At 35.6% G+C, this 21,465-nt stretch overlaps 1 protein-coding gene across 3 annotated transcripts in view; it reads right to left on the reverse strand.

Annotated features, from left to right (window-relative positions):
* Window positions 1-3,209: 3,209 nt before the first annotated feature.
* Window positions 3,210-21,465, reverse strand: part of LOC149785688 (protein-lysine N-methyltransferase SMYD4-like) — a 42,373-nt gene continuing 24,117 nt past the window's right edge. For 2 of the 3 annotated variants that reach the window (XM_089979530.1, XM_089979527.1), the window contains 7 exons: window positions 19,361-19,518; window positions 15,834-16,324; window positions 11,272-11,345; window positions 9,319-9,437; window positions 8,526-8,691; window positions 6,591-6,704; window positions 3,210-4,112 (listed from right to left, as the gene is read on the reverse strand). In XM_089979530.1, coding sequence (XP_089835656.1) covers window positions 3,853-4,112; window positions 6,591-6,704; window positions 8,526-8,691; window positions 9,319-9,437; window positions 11,272-11,345; window positions 15,834-16,324; window positions 19,361-19,518 — 1,382 coding nt within the window. In that variant the 3' untranslated portion in view covers window positions 3,210-3,852. The remainder of the gene's footprint in view (window positions 4,113-6,590; window positions 6,705-8,525; window positions 8,692-9,318; window positions 9,438-11,271; window positions 11,346-15,833; window positions 16,325-19,360; window positions 19,519-21,465) is intronic. The other variant, XM_089979528.1, reaches the window with a different exon arrangement.

A 21,465-nucleotide genomic window follows, 5' to 3' on the forward strand; every position in this document is an offset into this window, starting at 1 on the left:
GCTAGGGCTTAAAAACGTGGTTTAAATGAGCTTCGTGAAACACCTGAAAACTGCTGAGGGTCAGCAGACCACTTAATGATCTTTCCTAATGTTTCACAGCCAACTGCTGCAAAACATTGTGTATAAAAGTGCTACACATAAAAAATAAAAAACATCTTTAGTTCTACAAATAAAAGCACACAACTCATGTTAATATCATTAGTCTTTCCATTCTAAAGTGATGCATGTTTGTTGTTTTTATAGCAAAATTCAGGTTCTTGACTGGTCTGCAAACTTTCAGTAGACCCCTGAATGGAGCTTGTGGACCACCATATACCACAGTCTGAAAATCTTTGAGCTAGGGTGTTGAAGCCGACCAGATCCAAATTGTGCGGGCTTGTGACTGCCACACACAAACATTCTCACACCTTAAACATATCTTTTCATCCACAAAAGTGAACACCCACTTTAATTTTTCATTTGGTCAAATGTCTTTTAATAATGATACATGGTTCATTGGAAACACTTCGCCATTGTTAACAGCAGGTTTATTTCATTTCCACCATCTTAGGCCGTATGTCCAGGCATGTTCAACTTAAAACTATCCTCCCAACATTAAGAGTATCATAATATTGTTTGTACTGAATTCAAAACAAACTGTAAGACAAAGTCTAATATGATATCTACACTGTGATTACACTTGATATTATTAAAAAGCCAGCATAAATAAAAACAATGCCAAGGGTGATATTTATGGAAATGTAGCTATTTACAGCACATGATAATGAATCCACTTGTGCAATGTGATCACATAACTCAACACATTTGATCAGGTAGGCAGACCTAACTGGCAAACAATAACATAGAACCTGTTTTGAAAGACCAGCCCTTTTGCCAAAAAATAATGGTCTCTCAAAACAGGTTATCTTTCATAACAGGTCACAAATTATATAATCAATAAATCAGTGCATGGCGATCTTGGTCTCTGGAAATAGGTGGTCTATCAAGACAGGTTTTACTGTAGTGATAGATATGGCTGTGTTTGTACAGTTGCATAATTACCATGTTCTTGACAGTGCACAATAATGACTGTGCATTTATTTGCATAATTATCATATGCCTGACAGTGCATGACACTTTATTCTATATGATGATTGTTTTTGCACAGTTCCATAATGACCATGTTCTTGACAGTGCACAATAATGGCTGTGTACATATAGTTACATAATCACCATGTGCTCAACAATGCACAACTGTTTATTCTGTATAACTGTGTATTTACATAATCACCATGTGCTCAACAATGCACAACTGTTTATTCTGTATGACTGTGTAGTTACATAATTAACATGTGCTCAACAATGCACAAAAGTTTATGTATGAATGTGTAGTCAACATAATCAACATGTTCAACAGTGCACAAGACTTTATTCTATGGCTGTATGTTGTTGCATAATTACCATGTCATTGACAGTGCACAATAATGGCTGTCTGCATATAGTTGTATAATTACCATGTGTATGACAGTTTATTCTGTATGACTGTGTAGTTACATAATTACCATGTGCTCAACAGTGCATGAACTTTCCTCTATGGCCGTCTGTGTACAGATGCATAATTATCATGTGCTCACCAGTGAATGAGACTTTATTTCATATGACTATGTACAGTTGCATAACATGTGCTCAACAGTGTATGACACTTTATTCTATGTGACTGTGTGTATATAGTTGCAAAATTACCATGTCATTGCCACTGTATGAATTTATTCTTTATGACAGTGTGTACCAATTGCTTGAATGTGCACAAGTTCGTGGTTGTGTGTGTACAATGTGTTGGACAGTGAATACAAGTTTATTCTATATTGCTGTATGTGTACCATGTGCTTGACAATGCATGACACTTTATTTTATGACTGTGTGTGCACCATGTGCTTGACAGTGCACGAGTCTATTTTATATGGCTGTATGTGTGTATGTGTGTGTATATCATGTGCTTGACAGTGCATGAGGCTATTCTATATGACTGTGTTTGTGTATCATGTACTTGACAGTGCATGAGTTTATTCTATATGGCTGTGTGTGCACCATGTGCTTGACTGTGCATGAGTCTATTCTATAGTGCTGTGTGTGTACAATATACTTGACAGTGCATGACAGTTTATTCTAAATGGCTGTGTGTGCACCATGTGCTTGACAGTGCACGAGTCTATTCTAATTGGCTGTGTGTGTACCATGTGCTTGACTGTGCACAAGTCTACTCTAGATTGCTGTATGTGTATCATGTATTTGACTGTGCATCAGACTATTCACTATTGCTGTCTGTGCACTATGTGCTTGACAGTGCACGAGTCTATTCTATATGGCTGTGTGTACCATGTGCTTGACTGTGCATGAGTCTACTCTAGATTGCTGTGTGTGTATCATGTGCTTGACAGTGCACGAGTCTATTCTATATAGCTGTGTACCATGTGTTTGACAGTGCACGAGTCTATTCTATATGGCTGTGTGTACCATGTGCTTGACTGTGCACAAGTCTACTCTAGATTGCTGTGTGTGTACCATGTGCTTGACAGTGCAATAGTCTATTCTATATAGCTGTGTATCATGTGCTTGACAGTGCATGAGTCTATTCTATATAGCTGTGTATCATGTGCTTGACAGTGCACGAGTCTTTTCTATATAGCTGTGTGTGTGTACCATGTGCTTGACAGTGCAAGAGTCTATTCTATATAGCTCTGTGTGTACCATGTGCTGGACTGTGCATGAGTCTATTCTATACAGCCATGTATCATGTGCTTGATAGTGCATCAGTCTATTCTATATAGCTGTTAAGTCAGCTGGGGAGATTAGGAATGAATGTGTTTACATTGACTGAACTGAATACATCCACGTTTGGCCAATACTATAAAGAACTTGACTTAGGAAACATGTGATAATTTGAGGTATGATTTTTAAAAAAATTGTTTGGAAGTCAAATTTGCTACCATACAATAATTTTATAGTTCTGGACATGTTCTTTAATTATTACTAGATTTGGAACTCCTGATTTACAACCTTGGATAAATATGAGGCCAGTTCTGTTTGTTTCTCCTACAACAGAATAGAAGACCCAGATGAAGCTGATTATGGTATGTTAAACTCAACACCCCAACAACCAGAATTCAGGATTTCAAGATGTTCGCCTATACTTTTAGATGGTTGTGAAGATCAAGCAATAAAGAAGAATCTTTCTACATTCAGAATTTTACTTTAATTTCGCATTTTATTTTTAGTTAGTTTTGGTTTGTAATACAGATTCCCATACATTTAGGCTTTATGAGGGAAAGTACAAGTCTTCTAACTTTGCCAAGCAGTATGTGGATGGCATATCATTAATCTTCTACATCCCTCTTCCTATGTAAGATAGTTTGCCAGTAGCTTCTCGTGGGTTGGTGGTTCTTTCTGGGGTTTCCTGGGTTCTTCCTCTGCCATTAATACTGGCCGTCATGTATAGCCTATCGTGTGCTGAAAAATGGTGTTAAACTGCACAACAACATCCCTCTTCCATTGCATATTTGGAAGGGGCAGAGCTGTGAAGAGATGTTAAATCAAACAACTTTTAATAACACTTAGTAAAGCAGTATGATATTGGAATCACAGAAACAACTGGAAACTCTAGGTATACAATTTTATGATTTTCCCGTGTTTTATTCTTGTGTAATACTTTAAAAATCTTCAAGAATTCAAAGCTCCTTTAAAAAATGTAAATATTTATTTACGAAGTTTTCTGAATAGATAAACCTCTTCATATTTTCTCTTCCATTTTGATATTAAAAAGACTCCTTTACAAAATTGTCTGATTGACCCATAAACGTTTATTATGAAATGTAGTCATATTTTCATACAGTCTTGCAACTGTTTCTTCATATCAAATAGTTCCTGCACAGTGCTGTGTGACTCTCCATAGTGGAGACTAAAAAGCTGTATAGCTCTCTCAGCAACTGACAAGGCTTCTGTCCAGTTTCTTGCACTAATCAGGACCTCAGAAAACTTGTGGAGTTCGCTGGCAACTTCTATACTGGACTCTCCATACATTCTGCTCACTATCTTGATGCTCTCTCTTAGATACCCAGATGATCTCTTGAAATGTCCTATGCAAATAAAGAAACTTAGATCAACATAATAAGGATACTTGATCAACATAATAAGGAAACTTAGATCAACATAATAAGGAAACTTGGATCAACATAACAAGAAAACTTAGATCAACATAACAGGAAACTTAGATCAACATAATAGGAAAACTTAGATCAACATAATAAGGAAACTTAGATCAACATTCAGATGTATATGTTGTTATGAATTCCTAATGATAAATCCTAGGCTAAGATATACAAACTTGCAACTGCTGTATCATTTTCTCATTGCATCATTAAGTTATTCTTCACAGATGCACTGTTTATGAGGTTGAAAATTTTCTGATGAATCTTATGGAAACAAAAAAAAAAAAAGACATTCTGATAGTCAAAATGGATATATTTGGTTCATTTGAAAAGAAAACAAGTTTCTTGAGCTAATCAGGCAGGGATGTGAGTAGGGGAATAGAAGAAAATGAGTTTCTTGAGCTAATCAGGCAGGGATGTGAGTAGGGGAATAGAAGAAAATGAGTTTCTTGAGCTAATCAGGCAGGGATGTGAGTAGGGGAATAGAAGAAAATGAGTTTCTCAAGCTAATCAGGCAGGGAGTAGAAATGATTAATGAGTAGGAAAAAAAATGATTTACATTTATTTTTAACCTGTGAAGCATATTAAGCATTTTAAGTATCATATATATTTACTTACAAGACTAACTGCAAACAACAGAGACCCTGATCTGCTGTCACATTATCACTATCAGATCAGGGTTTATGTTGTTTGTTCTACTGATTACTCTTAACAAACTGGATAGACCTGCTGGTCATTATGTGCTGGCAGATCTGGATCTGTGCAATTTGCAGTTGTACTCAACTTATAAGCAAGTATATATATGGTGTGAATTATTTTGAAATTTTTTAAATACAATTGTACCTTTGATTTCAACAAATAATTACGATACTCATTTTTAATCAAGGGATACAAATTTTTATCGACCCAACAATAATCATCCCTCGCTGAAGACCAGACGACCTTGTTCCCAATCAGTAGCATATCCTCAAATCTGAGAATTCAAGACAATGTCAGTTACTGAACAAAAAAAAAAAACACACACACAAAAATTGTTACTCCCAAAGAATAATTCATTGACTATAGTTTACATAATCAAGGATGAAGTGTCAAATGTTTAACTAGTAACATATGTTGAAATCTCTGAATATCAATAATCATCCCTTTCTGAAGACCAGACGACCTTGTTCCCAATCAGTGGCATATCCTCAAATCTGAGAATTCAAGACAATGTCAGTTACTGGACAACAAAAAAAACACACACAAAAATTGATACTTCCAAAGAATAATTCGTTGACTATAGTTTACATAATCAAGGATGAAGTGTCAAATGTTTAACTAGTAACATATGATGAAATCTCTGAATATCATTTTAAATTACTTAATACTTAATGCTTGCTGATCTATACCATATATACTTGCTTATAAGTCTGACAGCAAATTCCATAGACCTTGATCTGCCATCATATAATGCACAGGCAGATCAGTGTCTATGTTGTTTGTTCTACTTATTACTCCAAACAAACTGCACAAAGACAGACCTATTTTTGGTTCATTATATGATAACAGATCTGGGCCAGTGCAGTTGGAATCAACTAATAAGCATGTATATATGATATTGTACAGTGGTAAGTCAGGGCCCAAGTGGCCAAGTGGTCTAAAGTGCTCACAATTACGGATCACTGCCATCTCACCTCTGTCTGCGTGGGTTCGAGTCTCTGGCTCAGCCAATGTGGGTACGTGAGAAAGCCTGCCAGCAGCTTCTCATGGGTTGGTGGTTCTTTCCGGGGTTTTCCCAGGTTCTTCCTGACCACAACAACAACAATGGTAAGTCAATGAAATTCCAACTAAGCTGAAATAAAATTGCATGGCATAGCACCTCAATTTAAGCCCTTAGACAAGTCATACCCTGCATGGCATAGCACCCTGACAAGCAGTCAAGCACTTAGACATGTGACACCTCTCATCACATAGCACCTCGACAAGCAGTCAAGCACTTAGACATATCATACCTTGCACGTCATAACACCATGAAAAGCAGTCAACAACTTAACCAAATCATACCTTGCATGGCATAGCACCATGATAAGTAGTCAAGCACATTAGACAAGTCATACCTTGCATGGCATAGCACCATGAAAAGCAATTATGCACTTAGACAAGTCATAACTTGCATGGCATAGCACCATGAAAAGCAGTCAAGCACTTATACAAGTCATACCTTGCATGGCATAGCACCTTGACAAGCAGTCAAGCACTTAGACATGTGACACCTCTCATCACATAGCACCTCAACAAGCAGTCAAGCACTTAGACATATCATACCTCGCATGTCATAACACCATGAAAAGCAGTCATGCACTTAGACAAGTCATACCTTGCATGGCATAGCACCATAAGTAGTCAAGCACATTAGACAAATCATACCTTGCATGGCATAGCACCTTGATAAGCAGTCAAGCACCTTTGACAAGTCTTGGTGATATTTGTACAAAATGTCTTTCCACAGTTTGTGACATGAAAGCAACTCCTCTATAGCACCTATAAAGAGAATGGAATGTGATGCATAAATTATTTTTTTTACCACCAACATGGCATGCATTTATATGATTTAGCAATACATGTATAATGAAAGGTGCAGGCAAGAAAGAGACCAATCAAAGATGTCTGACACAGGTCTAACGCATTATCTGAGGAACTTTTTGTCAATGAGGATCATAATTTTGTAGAATAAATTTTAAAAATAGTAGAATCCTTCATGGCTGTTCCAGTAAAACATTCTTGTATTGTGGAATAGTCACCTACAGCTGCATTTAGAATTTTGTATCATTTCCATATAAACTCTCTCAGTAATCACAAAACCCTGGTATGTATTTTTTTAAACTGCCTTCCCTGGGTACCATAAATGTTTGAATGGAACAGCCCTTATTAACGATTTTGAAATATTATATATAAGTATTCAGGCCCATTTACACAGCGATTGGGCATTTTATTGGGTACCTAAGGATCACAAAATATTTTTCTGAACAGATACATGAAATACTGAAAGCTGATTACTGTACATCAACTTTAATTCATAGGGTACCAAGTTATATGGATTTCATCATTGCCATAAAACAAGAATTTGAAGTCCCAATTAAACAGAAATAGCCTATAAAGAAAACTGGATTAATCCTCAGAGAGGTATCAATGAATACAAGTTTCAGTGCAAATGTATTTCCTGCAAGACTATGCAAATAATGAATTCACCAATTCAAACATTCTAAAAGATATGGATTTGTTCCAGTAGTTAATTTTATGAACAAATTTAAAAGGCAATTCCTTTTTTTCCCCTTGTTCCCTGTTTACACAGTGTAAACAAAGGTTGCAAAACTAGAAATGTATTCACTGATCATGGATGCCCTGCGCCAGTGCATGAAATGACTTAAATGCAACACTTAACCAAGGTGTGATGGACAGATTGATTGATGGATGGCAAAGGATAGTACTATATATCCCTACTAATGTAATAATGAGGAATACATAATTCTAACACTGCACAAATGTTGTACAAGAACTCAATTTACTAATTTCGGGAAGTTAGATCTGGGGTCTCACATTCAACCAACCCCGAGGGCAGCATGACGGCATTTTTGATGACCCAAGAGCTGCACCACCTTTGTTATCTCTCATGACACCTTGTGATGCCAATCATTTTGTGGGCCACAGGATATGGCTTGGTGGGCCACATGTGGCCTGAGACCCCTGGTCTATGGTGTGGACAGATGTACTGATGGACACACACATGGATGCCGAAGGTTAGTCTAGAGTGTTGACACACATACTGTGACAGTGATGGACACACACAAGAATGCCAAAGGTTAGTCTAGGGAAGTGGTTCCTAACCCCTTGTTCAAGACCCATATCAGGGTCACAAGGAAGGTCACAGAAGGTTGCCAGGATTTTTCTGAGGGTGGCAAAATTTATCAAAACTTGGAAACAGGGTCATGAGGCTCAGAAACCATATTCTTTAGGGTTGAGGCCAAATCACTAGTCTAGGTTGTTGATACACAAGAGTTACTGAAAGTTAGAAGCATGTAAAATCAAAATGCATTAGATGGTACTGCATATATTTGCTTATAAGTTGGGTCAAACTTCAAACACATTATGTGGTGGAAGATCTGGGGTTATGCAGCTTGTTCAAACTAATCAGATGCCTTGATCTTCTGGTGCATTATGCAGTGTCAGATATGGGTCAATGTTGTTTACAGAGGGACCTTACTTAAAAGCAAGTATATAAAGTATATTTACAAACTCAGTTTCTGTGCAAAATTCATGCAACTCCTGTGCTCATTTATATGTTATGATTTATAAGATCACAACCTGTTATATTCTGCTGCTTCAGTTTATCCAGTCCTTTTAGAAAGAGCTTCTCCCCCTCCAGGTAAATCTTTAATAACTGTCTGTCAGCAATCAATCCACAGCCTTGACATACCCATGAATTTCCTGTCTCTAGCACAGCATCTTCACACTTACTGCATCGATATGCCTTGATGATGAAAAATAATTAGCATACACAAAAGGAAATTTTACTAATTGTCTATTTAATGAACAGACTCTGAAGTTTATGGAAAATAATTCACTAGTCAACAAGATTTTTTACAGGCAAACACTATCTCTTCTGTCAGTACAGTCAATAATAGTTGATTTAATAACTTAACAAAGATGCATAATGCAAGCATTGACATTGTTACCACTGCACTGTCATGGTTCATTCATAACTGTTATTCAAGAGAGTGAATTAATAAACTTACTTACAAAAGTGGAGGAACTATTCATTATTGAACAGATTAATTTGAAAAAGTGCATAACATTTTCTCATTGATGAAAATATAAAATGGTGCAAAAGAGTTTTTTATCTGATAACCCCCTCTAGATTTTAAAGGCCACCCCATCTTGCCTACCCTGTCTCCAGAGAGGACAACCCTAATAAAGGCCACTATACTAACAATAAAATAAGTAAATTTTCCCCATTCTACTTCCTTACATGATGCCAACTCTTTTACCTCTTTTTAAATTTTAAAAGCCACCTTTAAACTGCAAAAGGTTTATGGGGTATGTGATCTTAAAGTGGGGGGGGGATTTAATTCTGTATCTTAAATATAAGAATATTTACAGTGAATATGGACTGCTGTTCCTTATCTGTGAGACAAGGCTGACACCTGCAGGTAAAGAAATACTGCTCTTTCAAGGACTGCTGTCTCTGGGACCAGCCCATTCTCCTGTGATGTGGGCCTGTCAAAAGAAGTTGAAAAGAGACAACACAAATCAGTGACATTAAAGAGATACAATAGTTTAATAAGTACAAACATATGGGACAGGGGAAGAGTACTTGAAATTAGAAAGATTGTGAACTGTATTTCGATTGATACACCAATGAGATGAGGCTTTGGTTACTGTGGAGCAGATAAGGTGAAAATCCACCTTCTGTGCTTTATTATTTTTATTGCTCTGCATGAATACAATGTATTAGGAACAAAGAACATGTCTTATTTTCATCTACTAAGAAAATTTCTCTCATCTGTGCAACTGGAAAACATAGCAGGATTGCATGTTTTTAGCCTATACACATGTAATGTGGAATGCAGTCATTTTGTTTTGGGCATGGGTATGTGATGTGATGTGATTTGGATTTTTAACGTAGCTTTAACAGTTTTTCAGTCATATCGCTATGATGTCTGCAATGTGTCAGTTTATAGTGATGTCTAGCACTGGGATATTATGCCACAGACATGTAGCATGATGTCCCACCCAGTCAAATTATCCTGACACCAGGCCGACCAGTCCTAACACTAACCTCTTAATGCTGAGCGCCAAGCGAGGCAGCTGTTAGAACTATTTTTATAAGTCTTTGGTATGACTCGGTCGGGGCATAGGCAGGAAAAAGAAAAATCATAATAACATAGTAAAGCATCAATACCACGTCAACCCAGTGTTGACACACTGACATGGCCACATTCATACACCTCATCCAACAATGCTGTGTGTGCATGCATTTTTATGTAAAAATACATACATATTTTGGGTTTATAATACATGTCAACCTTCATCTTAACAAAGATCCAACATTCTGATATGGAACAGCCAGTCAAGTTTGACCGCATGACTAGTATGATCTATCTCATTATTACACTGATTTTCAAAAGACTGTAATGTCAAACATGTTTACAATATTAATGAGTCAATCTAATTATATGTTATACGGAGTATCTTGGACTCTTTCAAAATTTTTCAGCTCACAGTTTTAACAGAAGAAAGTGCACTGTGAGTTAACTATTTTTGGTGTGTAGTAATTTTTGTGAATTTTGTTGTTACTAGAAACCATATATTTAAAGGCCCAAGATCGAATGATCTTTCTTAAGAAACAGAGGCCAAATTATTTGCCAATCCATGAACTTAAGTACCAACAAATCTCATCTGTCTCAAAACCAAAAATTTAACTGATACCCATGAAAATAAAGGAATTCACAGGACCTTATCTTACAAATATTTCTAATAAATCTGACTAATATGAAATTCCATCAGCACAAGTTTTTGCCCAAGTTTAGACATGACATTTCATTGGTCTTGAATTTCAGTCAATCATATTGCTGTATTCAAGTATTAAAATTAATTCTAGACTTAATTCTTTTTGTGAAATCTAGGTCTGTGACCTAAATCTAATATTCAATTAATTTTCAAAAAATTCAGTATGCAAGAATGAAAATAAGTGAAGCAAAGTAGCTTCTGAATTTTCTTTCTTCGCAAGCAGCAAAATGTAATGTTAGACGTACAAAATGTTTATTTACAAGGCGATCAATATAATTGATGCTATTATTCATTCGATTTTCTTTTTATTTCCACATCTAAATGACCAATTTGACAAATGTTGTCTGACACAGTAGACATGTTTGCTTTTGGTTTCCTTTATTCAATAAACTACTCAATCCCTAATGCTATCAAGTAGTTCCTACAATCTTTTAAACTGGGCAAATATCTTTTTGGCACTGGACCTGCTTTTTAAGTCTTAGAACCAGTCAATTAATTATGAGATCTGAGATACAGTGAGCTTTCTTACTGTAATACTGACCATAGCAATTAAAGATTTCTCCTCCCTTAGGAACATCCTTTACAGATCTAACCACTAATACATCCTTGCAAAAACTGAAAAACATTTAGAACAGATAGTCAATTCCAGAAGTTAAATTTAAATGTAAGGTCAGAGTCAATTAATATATTGATTATACACAACAGAAATGAGAACACAAGAAAACTGATTCAAGTTGAGAACTTGAGTTTTCTTCTGTTTAATTATGTATTTGTAGCTAATGAACAAAATTTACTCACATTAAATCAGTATGTATTATTGTATTTTCCAGCATAGACTAATGACTTGGAATTTCTTTACTTACTTTTGTTTCATTTGTTCGGTGTTAAGTGGCATATCAACACATGAAAAGTTATGTAGTGCCATAGCAATGGGAATCAAGGTCACTCAGGGTCACACCAAAGAGTCCAAACCATGCTAATCGGGCATAACCCATTATTTTTGTCTTGTTAGTCCAGTGACTCTACTATATCACCAGGATCTATTCAAGGATTTGTGGCTGCTGGATCCATGCTAAGTTCTCAAACACTGCACTGAATAATTCAATGAATATGTGAAAATTTCCTTTTTGAAAGCCATACTTTTTTGTCTTTTTAAATCCTTCTACATTCAGAAAAATCCCTTACTTCTTCAAATGGAAAAGCACATCTTCCCCACTAAATCTTTTCAGTTCTAGAATAGACCTTCATCCTGAAGCAGCAGTTTTATATCACAAGACTTAATCTTTAATAAAGTGCAAAAAGTGGCAAACATTCTTTTCATCACTAAATTTATCTTTCAAAAAAAGACAAAGATAAAAACACATTTACATTCCGAAACCAGCAACAGTTGAAGTCAGTTTTCTGCATCAGGACAGTCTGCACTGATCAACCTATTGCATCTGGTCAAAAGTTAGTAGCCAACAGAATAAGGAATATTATATCATTTAATGATTTTAAAGTGTCACTGCATGGATAAGAATTATGTGCAAGCTTGATTATATTTACATGTTTAAATAACACACAATACACAGGTTCAATAGACACTTTATTATAGATATAAAATAATCTTTGGCATAATGGGGGCAAGTCCTGTCACAGCACACTGCACCAGCCTAGCTCTTGTGGGAGTTTGTAGGGTTGTGAAGTGTGTCCAACATCTGTATGTGGAGCCGCAAGGGGTTGATACAAGGTATATAGGGACACTGATAACCGAAACTCGACAAGTCTGATCCTGAGGATGCCATGATAACAAACATCAGCCGATACTCCATACATGCACCTTAGGAAGCGGGTATGAAGTATATATGGGCATAATAGTTGAGTACATTTAAGTACTGACACAAATTGGGGGTTCAAAAGCAAAGTTGTGAATGCCTGAAATTTGGCAATGGCCCCTTGTTCCATAGGAATACCTCAGGAAGGATGAGAGACTCTGGGGAGTTTGTAGGGTTGTGCAGCTGATACGAGGTATATGGGGACAAATAACCGAAACTTGATAAGTCCGATCCTGAGGATTGCTATGTTAACAAACATCAGCCGATACTGCATACATGCACCACGGAAAACGGGTATGAAGTATTGATGGCCTAAAGTATATTCAAGTACTGACAAACTTGGGATCAAGCAAGTTATGAATGCATGAACTTGGGCAATAAGCACGAGAACAGAACTGGAACAGTATGCTATGCCGGTAATGCCCCAAAATGAATGACATGGTGGAAGGAGGCGAGGCGGGTGGTTCTTTCCACAGATAGTTTTTGTTAAGTTAAATGCAGTGTCGACACTGAAAAGTACACATCTCCCAGGTATCCCAGTTGCTGACTGAATGCCTCATACAACTGACAATGTTTCTTCACGTGCTCCAGCTCCGTCGTCTGATTGGTTCTACATGAAAATATCTAAATTTAGTTATTAGCTTATTAACATACTGGCTGCATTGCCCTCATGTCTGGCAGAGTAACCATAGTATACAAAGAGGGGCCCAACAAGGGGCTAGAGAATGATGCACTGTGTCTTACTCAAACTATATTTAATCAATTAAATTACAATATTAATAACCATATTAACTGTAATCTGACAGTATAAATTCATAGTGAGTGCTATTTTATGACCTACCTGGTGATGCAAAAATAAGAAATGGTGCCACACAGCAAGGAACTGACAGACAGTCAAAACAATTAATCTGACCAAGACAGACTTTAGTTGCAGAAAAATATACACATGCTGTTTCAGGAATATTTTTAAAAATTTCACAGAAGGGAGCAAAAGAAACTTAGAAACAATTGGAAAGACAAAAAATCATGTACTTTCTCATACTAGGTTTGCATAATCGGCAATGCCAGTACCCCATTGTTCTCTAACATTAATCCACATCACTGATTTATTTTATCTCAGGTGGATTGAGAACCACAAGAAATGATGCCCCCCTCTCTCTTCCTGGTGAAAATAATGAAATTTCTTTATTCTTTTCATAGGATTTTTCTGTTTTTCTCTCTATCATTAACTTTATTGACATTTCTCATTTCCTTTTGGATCGTCATTTCCTTATCGGTAGCCTCACTAATTTGATCTCATCTGTCAAATCCTGCTATCAAAAAAGTTACAAGTATCAACTGGAATCTCTAAGCTCTAGATATATTTAATTAGCATTTAAATAGTACTGCATAGCCATATGTTCTTGTGATAATGGTTTTGCAATTAAAACAAGAATACTGTTTATTCAGAGGTGTCATAGATAATGTTATATAATAGTGCCCTTGTACATGACGGAAATCATAACCATTAGGTAACTGAATAATAAAGATTACAATCACCCTGAAACCTCCCCTCCCCCTCTCTCCAGAATGAAATTGGAGAAAAATCATTAATGTAAGTGGCTACAGTTTCCTATTTAATCTGAAATACTGATACCATAATATTCATTTTGTACAATGTGTAAGACTGGTCATAATAGTCTCGATGGGATATTATTGTGTAAGACCAGGAACAGCAATCTTACCTATGGATATTATTGTGCAAGACTAGGAATGACAGTCCTGCTGATAGATATTATTGTGTAAGACTAGGAACAGCAATCTTACCTATGGATATTATTGTGCAAGACTAGGAATGACAGTCTTGCCATAGATATTATTGTGCAAGACTAGGAATGACAGTCTTGCCGATAGATGTTATTGTGTAAGACTAGGAACAGCAATCTTACCTATGGTTATTATTGTGCAAGACTAGGAATGACAGTCTTGCCATAGATATTATTGTGCAAGACTAGGAATGACAGTCTTGCCGATAGATGTTATTGTGTAAGACTAGGAACAGCAATCTTACCTATGGTTATTATTGTGCAAGACTAGGAATGACAGTCTTACCATAGATATTAGTGTGCAAGACTAGGAATGACAGTCTTGCCATACATATTATTGTGCAAGACTAGGAATGACAGTCCTGCCGATAGATATTATTGTGTAAGACTAGGAACAGCAATCTTACCTATGGTTATTATTGTGCAAGACTGGGAATGACAGTCCTGCCGATAGATATTATTGTGTAAGACTAGGAACAGCAATCTTACCTATGGTTATTATTGTGTAAGGCTAAGAATGACTATCTTGCCTATGGATATTATGCAAGACTAGTAATGACAGTCTTACCAATGGATATTATTGTGCAAGAATGACAATGACAGTCTTGCCTATGAGGATAGGAGGATATTATTGTGTAAGGCTAGGAATGACAATGTTGTGATTGGATATTACTATTTAAGACTGCGAATAACAATCTTGCCTATGGATATTATGTAAGACAAGGCCTGATAGTCCTGCATATGGATATTATGTAAGACTGGGAATGACAATCTTGCCATTGGATAGTATGTAAGACTAGGAATGACAGTCTTGCATATTAGTATTATGTAACAGTGGGAATGAGAGTCTTGCCTATGGATATTATATAAGACTAGGAATGACAGTCTTGCATATTGATATTATGTAAGACTGGGAATGACAGTCTTGCCTATGGATATTACTATGTAAGACCGGGAATGACAATCTTGCCTATGGATATTATTATGCAAGACTGGGAATGAAAATCTTGCCCATGGATATTACTATATAAGACTGGGAATGACAGTCTTGCCTATGGATATTATGTAAGATTGGGAATGACACTCTTGCCTATGGATATTATGTAAGATTGGGAATGACAGTCTTGCCTGTGGATATTATGTACGACTGGGAATGAAAGTCTTGCCTATGGATATTACTATATAAGATTAGGAATGACAGTCTTGCCTAGGGATATTGTTGTGTAAGACTAGGAATGACAGTCTTGCCTATGGATATCGTTGTGTAAGACTAGGAATTACAGTCTTGCCTATAGATATTATGTAAGGCTGTGAATAACAGTCCTACGTTTGAGGACTGGAGGATGTTAATGGTGGTTTTACTGTCATATATGAAAGTATTGCTGGTATAACTCTTGAGAAAGCAAAACTACCATCAACATCCTGAAATTATACAATGGAATGCTGTTTTTTCCCCTGAATACAATTAGAAATGAAAAATCTACCTTGATATAATTGTGGGATCACAGGAGTGATTCATAAGACTAGCTGTTGGGTAGATTGCTGTGACAACTCGGACCTGACTGGTTTCCTCCACTTGTGCTATGTTACCTGCAGAAACCTGGGAAACCTGCAGCTCTGTAATGGCATGAGCATTACATACCAGCTGTTGAATGTGTCTCAGCAGAAGTCCACCAATATACACTTCAGTATCACTAAACTGTACACCAGACAAAGCAAGGTCTGATTGGCTAAGGTAATGTGATTTATGTAAGCTCTGTTCCTCTTGTGATATGAATGGTTGTGAAAAATCTGACTCTATGTGAACATGATCTAATTGATCTGAAATAAGGTCACCAGACGAACATATCTGAAGTGAATATTTAATTCTAGAGTTTGTTGCAGGTCCATCTTTGATATCTCTTGAAATGAGTTCCTCATTCCTCTGTCGAAACCACTGGGCATGCTGTAAAACTCTTAATAATAAAACAGCCGTCTGAAAATAAAGAATATCACAATGGGTAATCTTCAATGAGAGAGAAAAAATAAGCGGAAGTTTTATATGGAACACTGTACCATACTGTAATCCTAGATCTGTCAAAAGAAATAGTGACTGAAACTTCATCCCCAACCCAAATAAAGAAAAGAAGAAAAAAAACTGGTAGTATCCTGTATCCACCAGTGCAAGAATAACTTGGCAATTCATACTTTTTATCTAACAATTATACAGGAATCTTTTCTGTGACAGTCAGTATTATAGGTATTACAACTGAGAATGTGTATATGGTAGAATAGTGCCATAGTTAAATTCAAATTTACCTAATCCAAGGATCAGGAGTTGGGTTCCAATTGTGAACTCGGCCAGTATTATCATAACCAAGATTTCCATGCCTGAAAGTTAGTGGGCAAATATTTCTGATAGTAACAGTGGTCAAAAGTGTTTAATTCTGATTACTGCTTAAATCTTTGTGATACCTAGTGGTTAAAAGTACTTAATGCTTATATCTACTGAAATCTTTGTGATAACTACAGTGGTCAAAAGTGCTCTTTGTGACAGTTGCAATGGGCAAAAGTGGTTACTGCTGATTATTGCTGAAATATTTGTGATTATTACAGTGGGAAAAAGTACTCAATGATGATTGCTGCTGAAATCTTTGTGATAACTACAATGGGCAAAATTATTAAATGCTGATTACTGCTGAAGTCTTTGTAACAGTTAAGTGGGCAAAGGTACTCAATGCTGATTACTGCTGAAATCTTTGTGACAGTTACCTTGGGAAAAAATGCTTAATGCTGATTACAGCTGAAATGGTTTTGAAGAAAACACAAATTTTGGTTGTTCTTTTTTGTTTTGGCCTGGCAGAAAAGTGAAGGCCACATATGCCCCAAAAAATGCTTATCTTAAGGTATGCATGTAAGTGCCAGCCAACCCCCTCAACAACTCAGGTCTCTAGAAACATCTCTACGTTTTTCCATTTTGAGAAACACTAACCAACTACACGCACCTATCAACAAATGATGGGGCAAAAACACTTTCAGGTGGATTACAATGTGAGGTTGACCTGTTTGGAGTGCAATTGCAAAAGAAGGACTAAGCTGCTTCATTTTGCAACAGCTAAAGTATAAGTGACATGTCAGTCAACAATATGGGATGAGTTAGAAGGACAGACAGCAGGCTTTGACCTCAGTGATCTGTATGTTGACTAAGGACCCAGCCCAATGGTAGCTGTGTGTCAGTAGGACACAGCCTGAAGTACTTCACACATAAATAGACTTTTAAACCATGCACCTTTCAGCCAGTCTTAGCTAACGTATGCTCAAACCTGTAGACCTTTTGCGCCACACTGGATTGGTTATATCAACAGATCTCTTGTCTTTAAGCTGCATGATGTTGCCATATAGGGCTGCAGCTTTTTGAAACGGTGAAAGGCATTTGTGTTCACTGTCAGCTACTGTTGGGTTTAGCAAAGAAAAAAGGTAGTTTGAGCCAGCTAATGCAATGGTAACAGCCTTTGCTGTGTCTTCAATGTCTAGGCAACCAAGGTCAGCCAGTTCCACTTTAATTACATCTATGACAATCATCAAATACCAAATTTCAAAATTACTATTATTTGTACATAAAGATGTTTACTTGGATTTGAGATCAGAACATTGGTTGTCACCTCAGGAAGTACTGGTGTACCTGATATTTGCCATTCTCTTTATTAAAATTTTAGTAATAGACCTAATCTTGTTTATTACTTGGAATGTTCTGGAAATGAACTTTTGACCCTCATACTCAGACTTTTATTGTGTCTTAGGTTTCTATATTAAGGTTGTTTATATTAGAATTACTCATTCCTATCTTAACGTCTTACATGGAATCATTCTTGTACTTGTGTTCAATTCTGAGAGGATTTATTTAAATTATTCATTAGAATTATAAAGTGCTCATTAATAATTTCAGACTAAATCACCCTGGCCAATTCATACCAAAGACTTATTTTAAAAAAATGGTACTAACAGCTGCCTCACTAGGCACTCAGCATTAAGAGGTTAGTGTTAGGACTGGTTGGCCTGGTGTCAGGATAATTTGATTGGGTGGGACATCATGCTACAAGACTGCGGCATGATGCCCCAGTGTTAGACATCACTATAAACTGCCACACTGCAGACATCGTAGCGATATGACTGAAAATTTGTTAAAGCTACATTAAAAATCCAAATCACACACACACACACTATATATACTATTCTTGATCATAGTATATAGTTGTGTTCAGACACAATCTGATCATAATAGGTTCATAATTAATTTTAACTGCCATTTCTGGCTAAAATTTAACACACACAAACACACATACACACAATCACGCAAATATAATCAAACAGGTTTGAGAAGTACAATTCATTCCAAGCTGGAATTACACCTGGGCCATCAGTAATGCAGCAATGTCACCAACTGCCTGCAATTCATGAACCTGCTTGTAATACTGACAAATGTGTAAATCCCTTTTTTATTTATCTTACAAGAAAGGCAAAGGTTAGGCTACTATATACTTAGCATTTCAAAACTGTGATTAAAATTGGTAAATAAAAGCTTGATATATTTATTGTTTCTATGAATGAATACAGTGTTCTTAGTGCACATTAATACAGAATCAACATCATGAATTTTGCAAAAAAAAATTTTTTAAAATCTTTTTGCAAGATTTGTCTTTAACAAAAATAATTTCTCAATAAATACTGAGCAATACAAATATTTAGATATGCCCACTAGTGGAATCATTGTAAAAAAATAAATAACAATGAAACAATTCTACTAAGTACTATAATTTTCTTTCTTTATACATATATTAAAATACATGAAAAAGTATAAGGGTGAATTGATTTGAGATTACACAAGTACTGAGATTTCGAATAATAATAAAAATGATATTTTATTGCAAACTTAACTTCCTACAGTTTATTTCAAAAAAAGAACCTTTTAATGAATTATGATGTGAATTGAGAAATAATATATGTTACAACATTTGATCTTTTTGTGACTAACCATCGAATACTGGAAGAGATCTGATGTGTTCATGTCTTCAGTGTGGGTCATGAGATTAAAGACGGTCAGGTAATTTCTCGCATACTGACCATCTCTGTCTAGTCCAGGGACCAATGAGATGTTTTCTGAACAAAACTCCTGGTATTCCTTCTTGAAGTCTACATCAATCAAAGAGAATAAGGTATCTATAATTCTGAAATGTTTTTAATGAGGTTTTCATTAAAGTAAAGTAAAACAATTACAAGTTTGTAATATCTGAAAGAATCAAATGAATATTAAGTACTTAAATGGTGCCCTACTGTATTGAACTGGATTACAGTTCTCCCTTGCTGTACCCTGTTAATTGGATCCATAACTGTCAACAACACTGTACCAATACACACTATAACTGAATGATTGAAAACTCAATGAAGTGTATGTGTGTTTGCAATGGGGAGTGGGGTAGCAAAAAATACTCATCCACACTCTTCACTTATCCATCCAAGACAGACTTATCACGTGCCATTTGTGGTTCTCTTGTTAATGATGTGGACCTACCTTACCCATACACATGGTTATTATGGATTGAAGAAAACAACTCAATGTTTCAGTTTATATTTTTATACCAGCAGTGATGAATCAGTTTTATACTTAAATACCATTATGTGAAAATTTGATGTTTTATGTACATAAATTAAGTTACTTTAAAAGTTGTTTTTGGAGTTTTTCCATTTTTGCTACCCCATTCCCCATTGCAAACACACATAAACTTCACTGAGTTTTCAATCATTCAATTATAGTGAATTTTTGACTGAACTGATATTATTTTGATAAAGGTAATAAACAGTATCTGGTAATCCATTCTTGATCATAGTATATAGTTGTGTTCAGATACAATTTGAGACATTATTTATTTTAAATATTCATTGAAATTACTAAAGAGCTCAGTGATGATTGGATTTATACACTTTACTTTGAACTATTGTGAACTCATTCAAAGCCATTCTTGATAGCATCATTGTGTTACATCAGGTCATTCAAGACTATCAGAATTCATCTGGAACATTCTCAATTTTTGGACTTGTTATAGGACATTTAGGATTATTTGGGATTAATTCATAGTGCTGTAAGTGTCTCTTGAATTTTCACTTTGTACTGAAGAGAAATAAATTGCTTATTGATTTTATGACATTGTTGGTTTTACATAATTTAAGACCTAGAGTCATAACATTAAAAGACATATTAATAAATCAATTATTATGGCAGGAAACTGGTGTGTTTCCTAATGCATTGAACTAGATACTGTTAATTACCTTTATCAAAATAATATCAATTCAGTCAAAAATTCACTGTCATGAAAAGCCTTGATTTTGACAGAGATCTGAAGACAGAGGAACCCTGACAAAAGGCACTATAAATGGAGAAGACACCCCCCCCCCACCAATAATTATTACAGTGGATTATTTCTTCATTTCAGGTAAAATGTCTGATGAATCAGCAAAAAAATAGAAAAAGTATGATATTTTTGAACAGCAAATAAAATCAAAATCAAATCTGACAGTCTTTTTTCTCAAGAATATTTTGAAGTATCCAGTTAGAAATTGACTCCTTACAACAACTTCAACATATTTGAAACAAAAAGATCCAGGGAATTATAACAAGATCAAATGATAGATGGTACTAGGTAGAAGGTGAGAAAACTGTAGATATTCTTCTAAAGTAGGAGGAAAAAAAATAATCCAAAAAGAGACTTTCAAAATTAATTTTGGACATTGGCTCTATTATAAAAAAATCACATGAAATATTGTTAACAAAAAATATTTTGAATTTCTATATGCAGGTGGTAATAGTCACATAAATGCATATAAGGATATTTTATGGACGATAATAATTCCTATGTATATAAACTACAAGTCCAGGATCACATTGGTATAAAGATGAATTTTAGATATTTCTTTGGAATGAAAGTAGCCTTTTTTTTCTAGGATCGCTTATTAAGGCTTACTAAAAACCAAAGAGGAAGACATTGGAGTCCTTATTTGATTAACTGATTTTGAAAATGCATTTGATTTTTTAGAATAATTATTCATATACAAAACTTTGTAACTTTTTTATACACTGGGTAA

This window comes from Sinohyriopsis cumingii, chromosome 13, assembly GCF_028554795.1.
Source record: "Sinohyriopsis cumingii isolate HCF-2022 chromosome 13, ASM2855479v2, whole genome shotgun sequence".
NCBI classification, from domain to species: Eukaryota; Metazoa; Mollusca; class Bivalvia; order Unionida; family Unionidae; genus Sinohyriopsis; species Sinohyriopsis cumingii.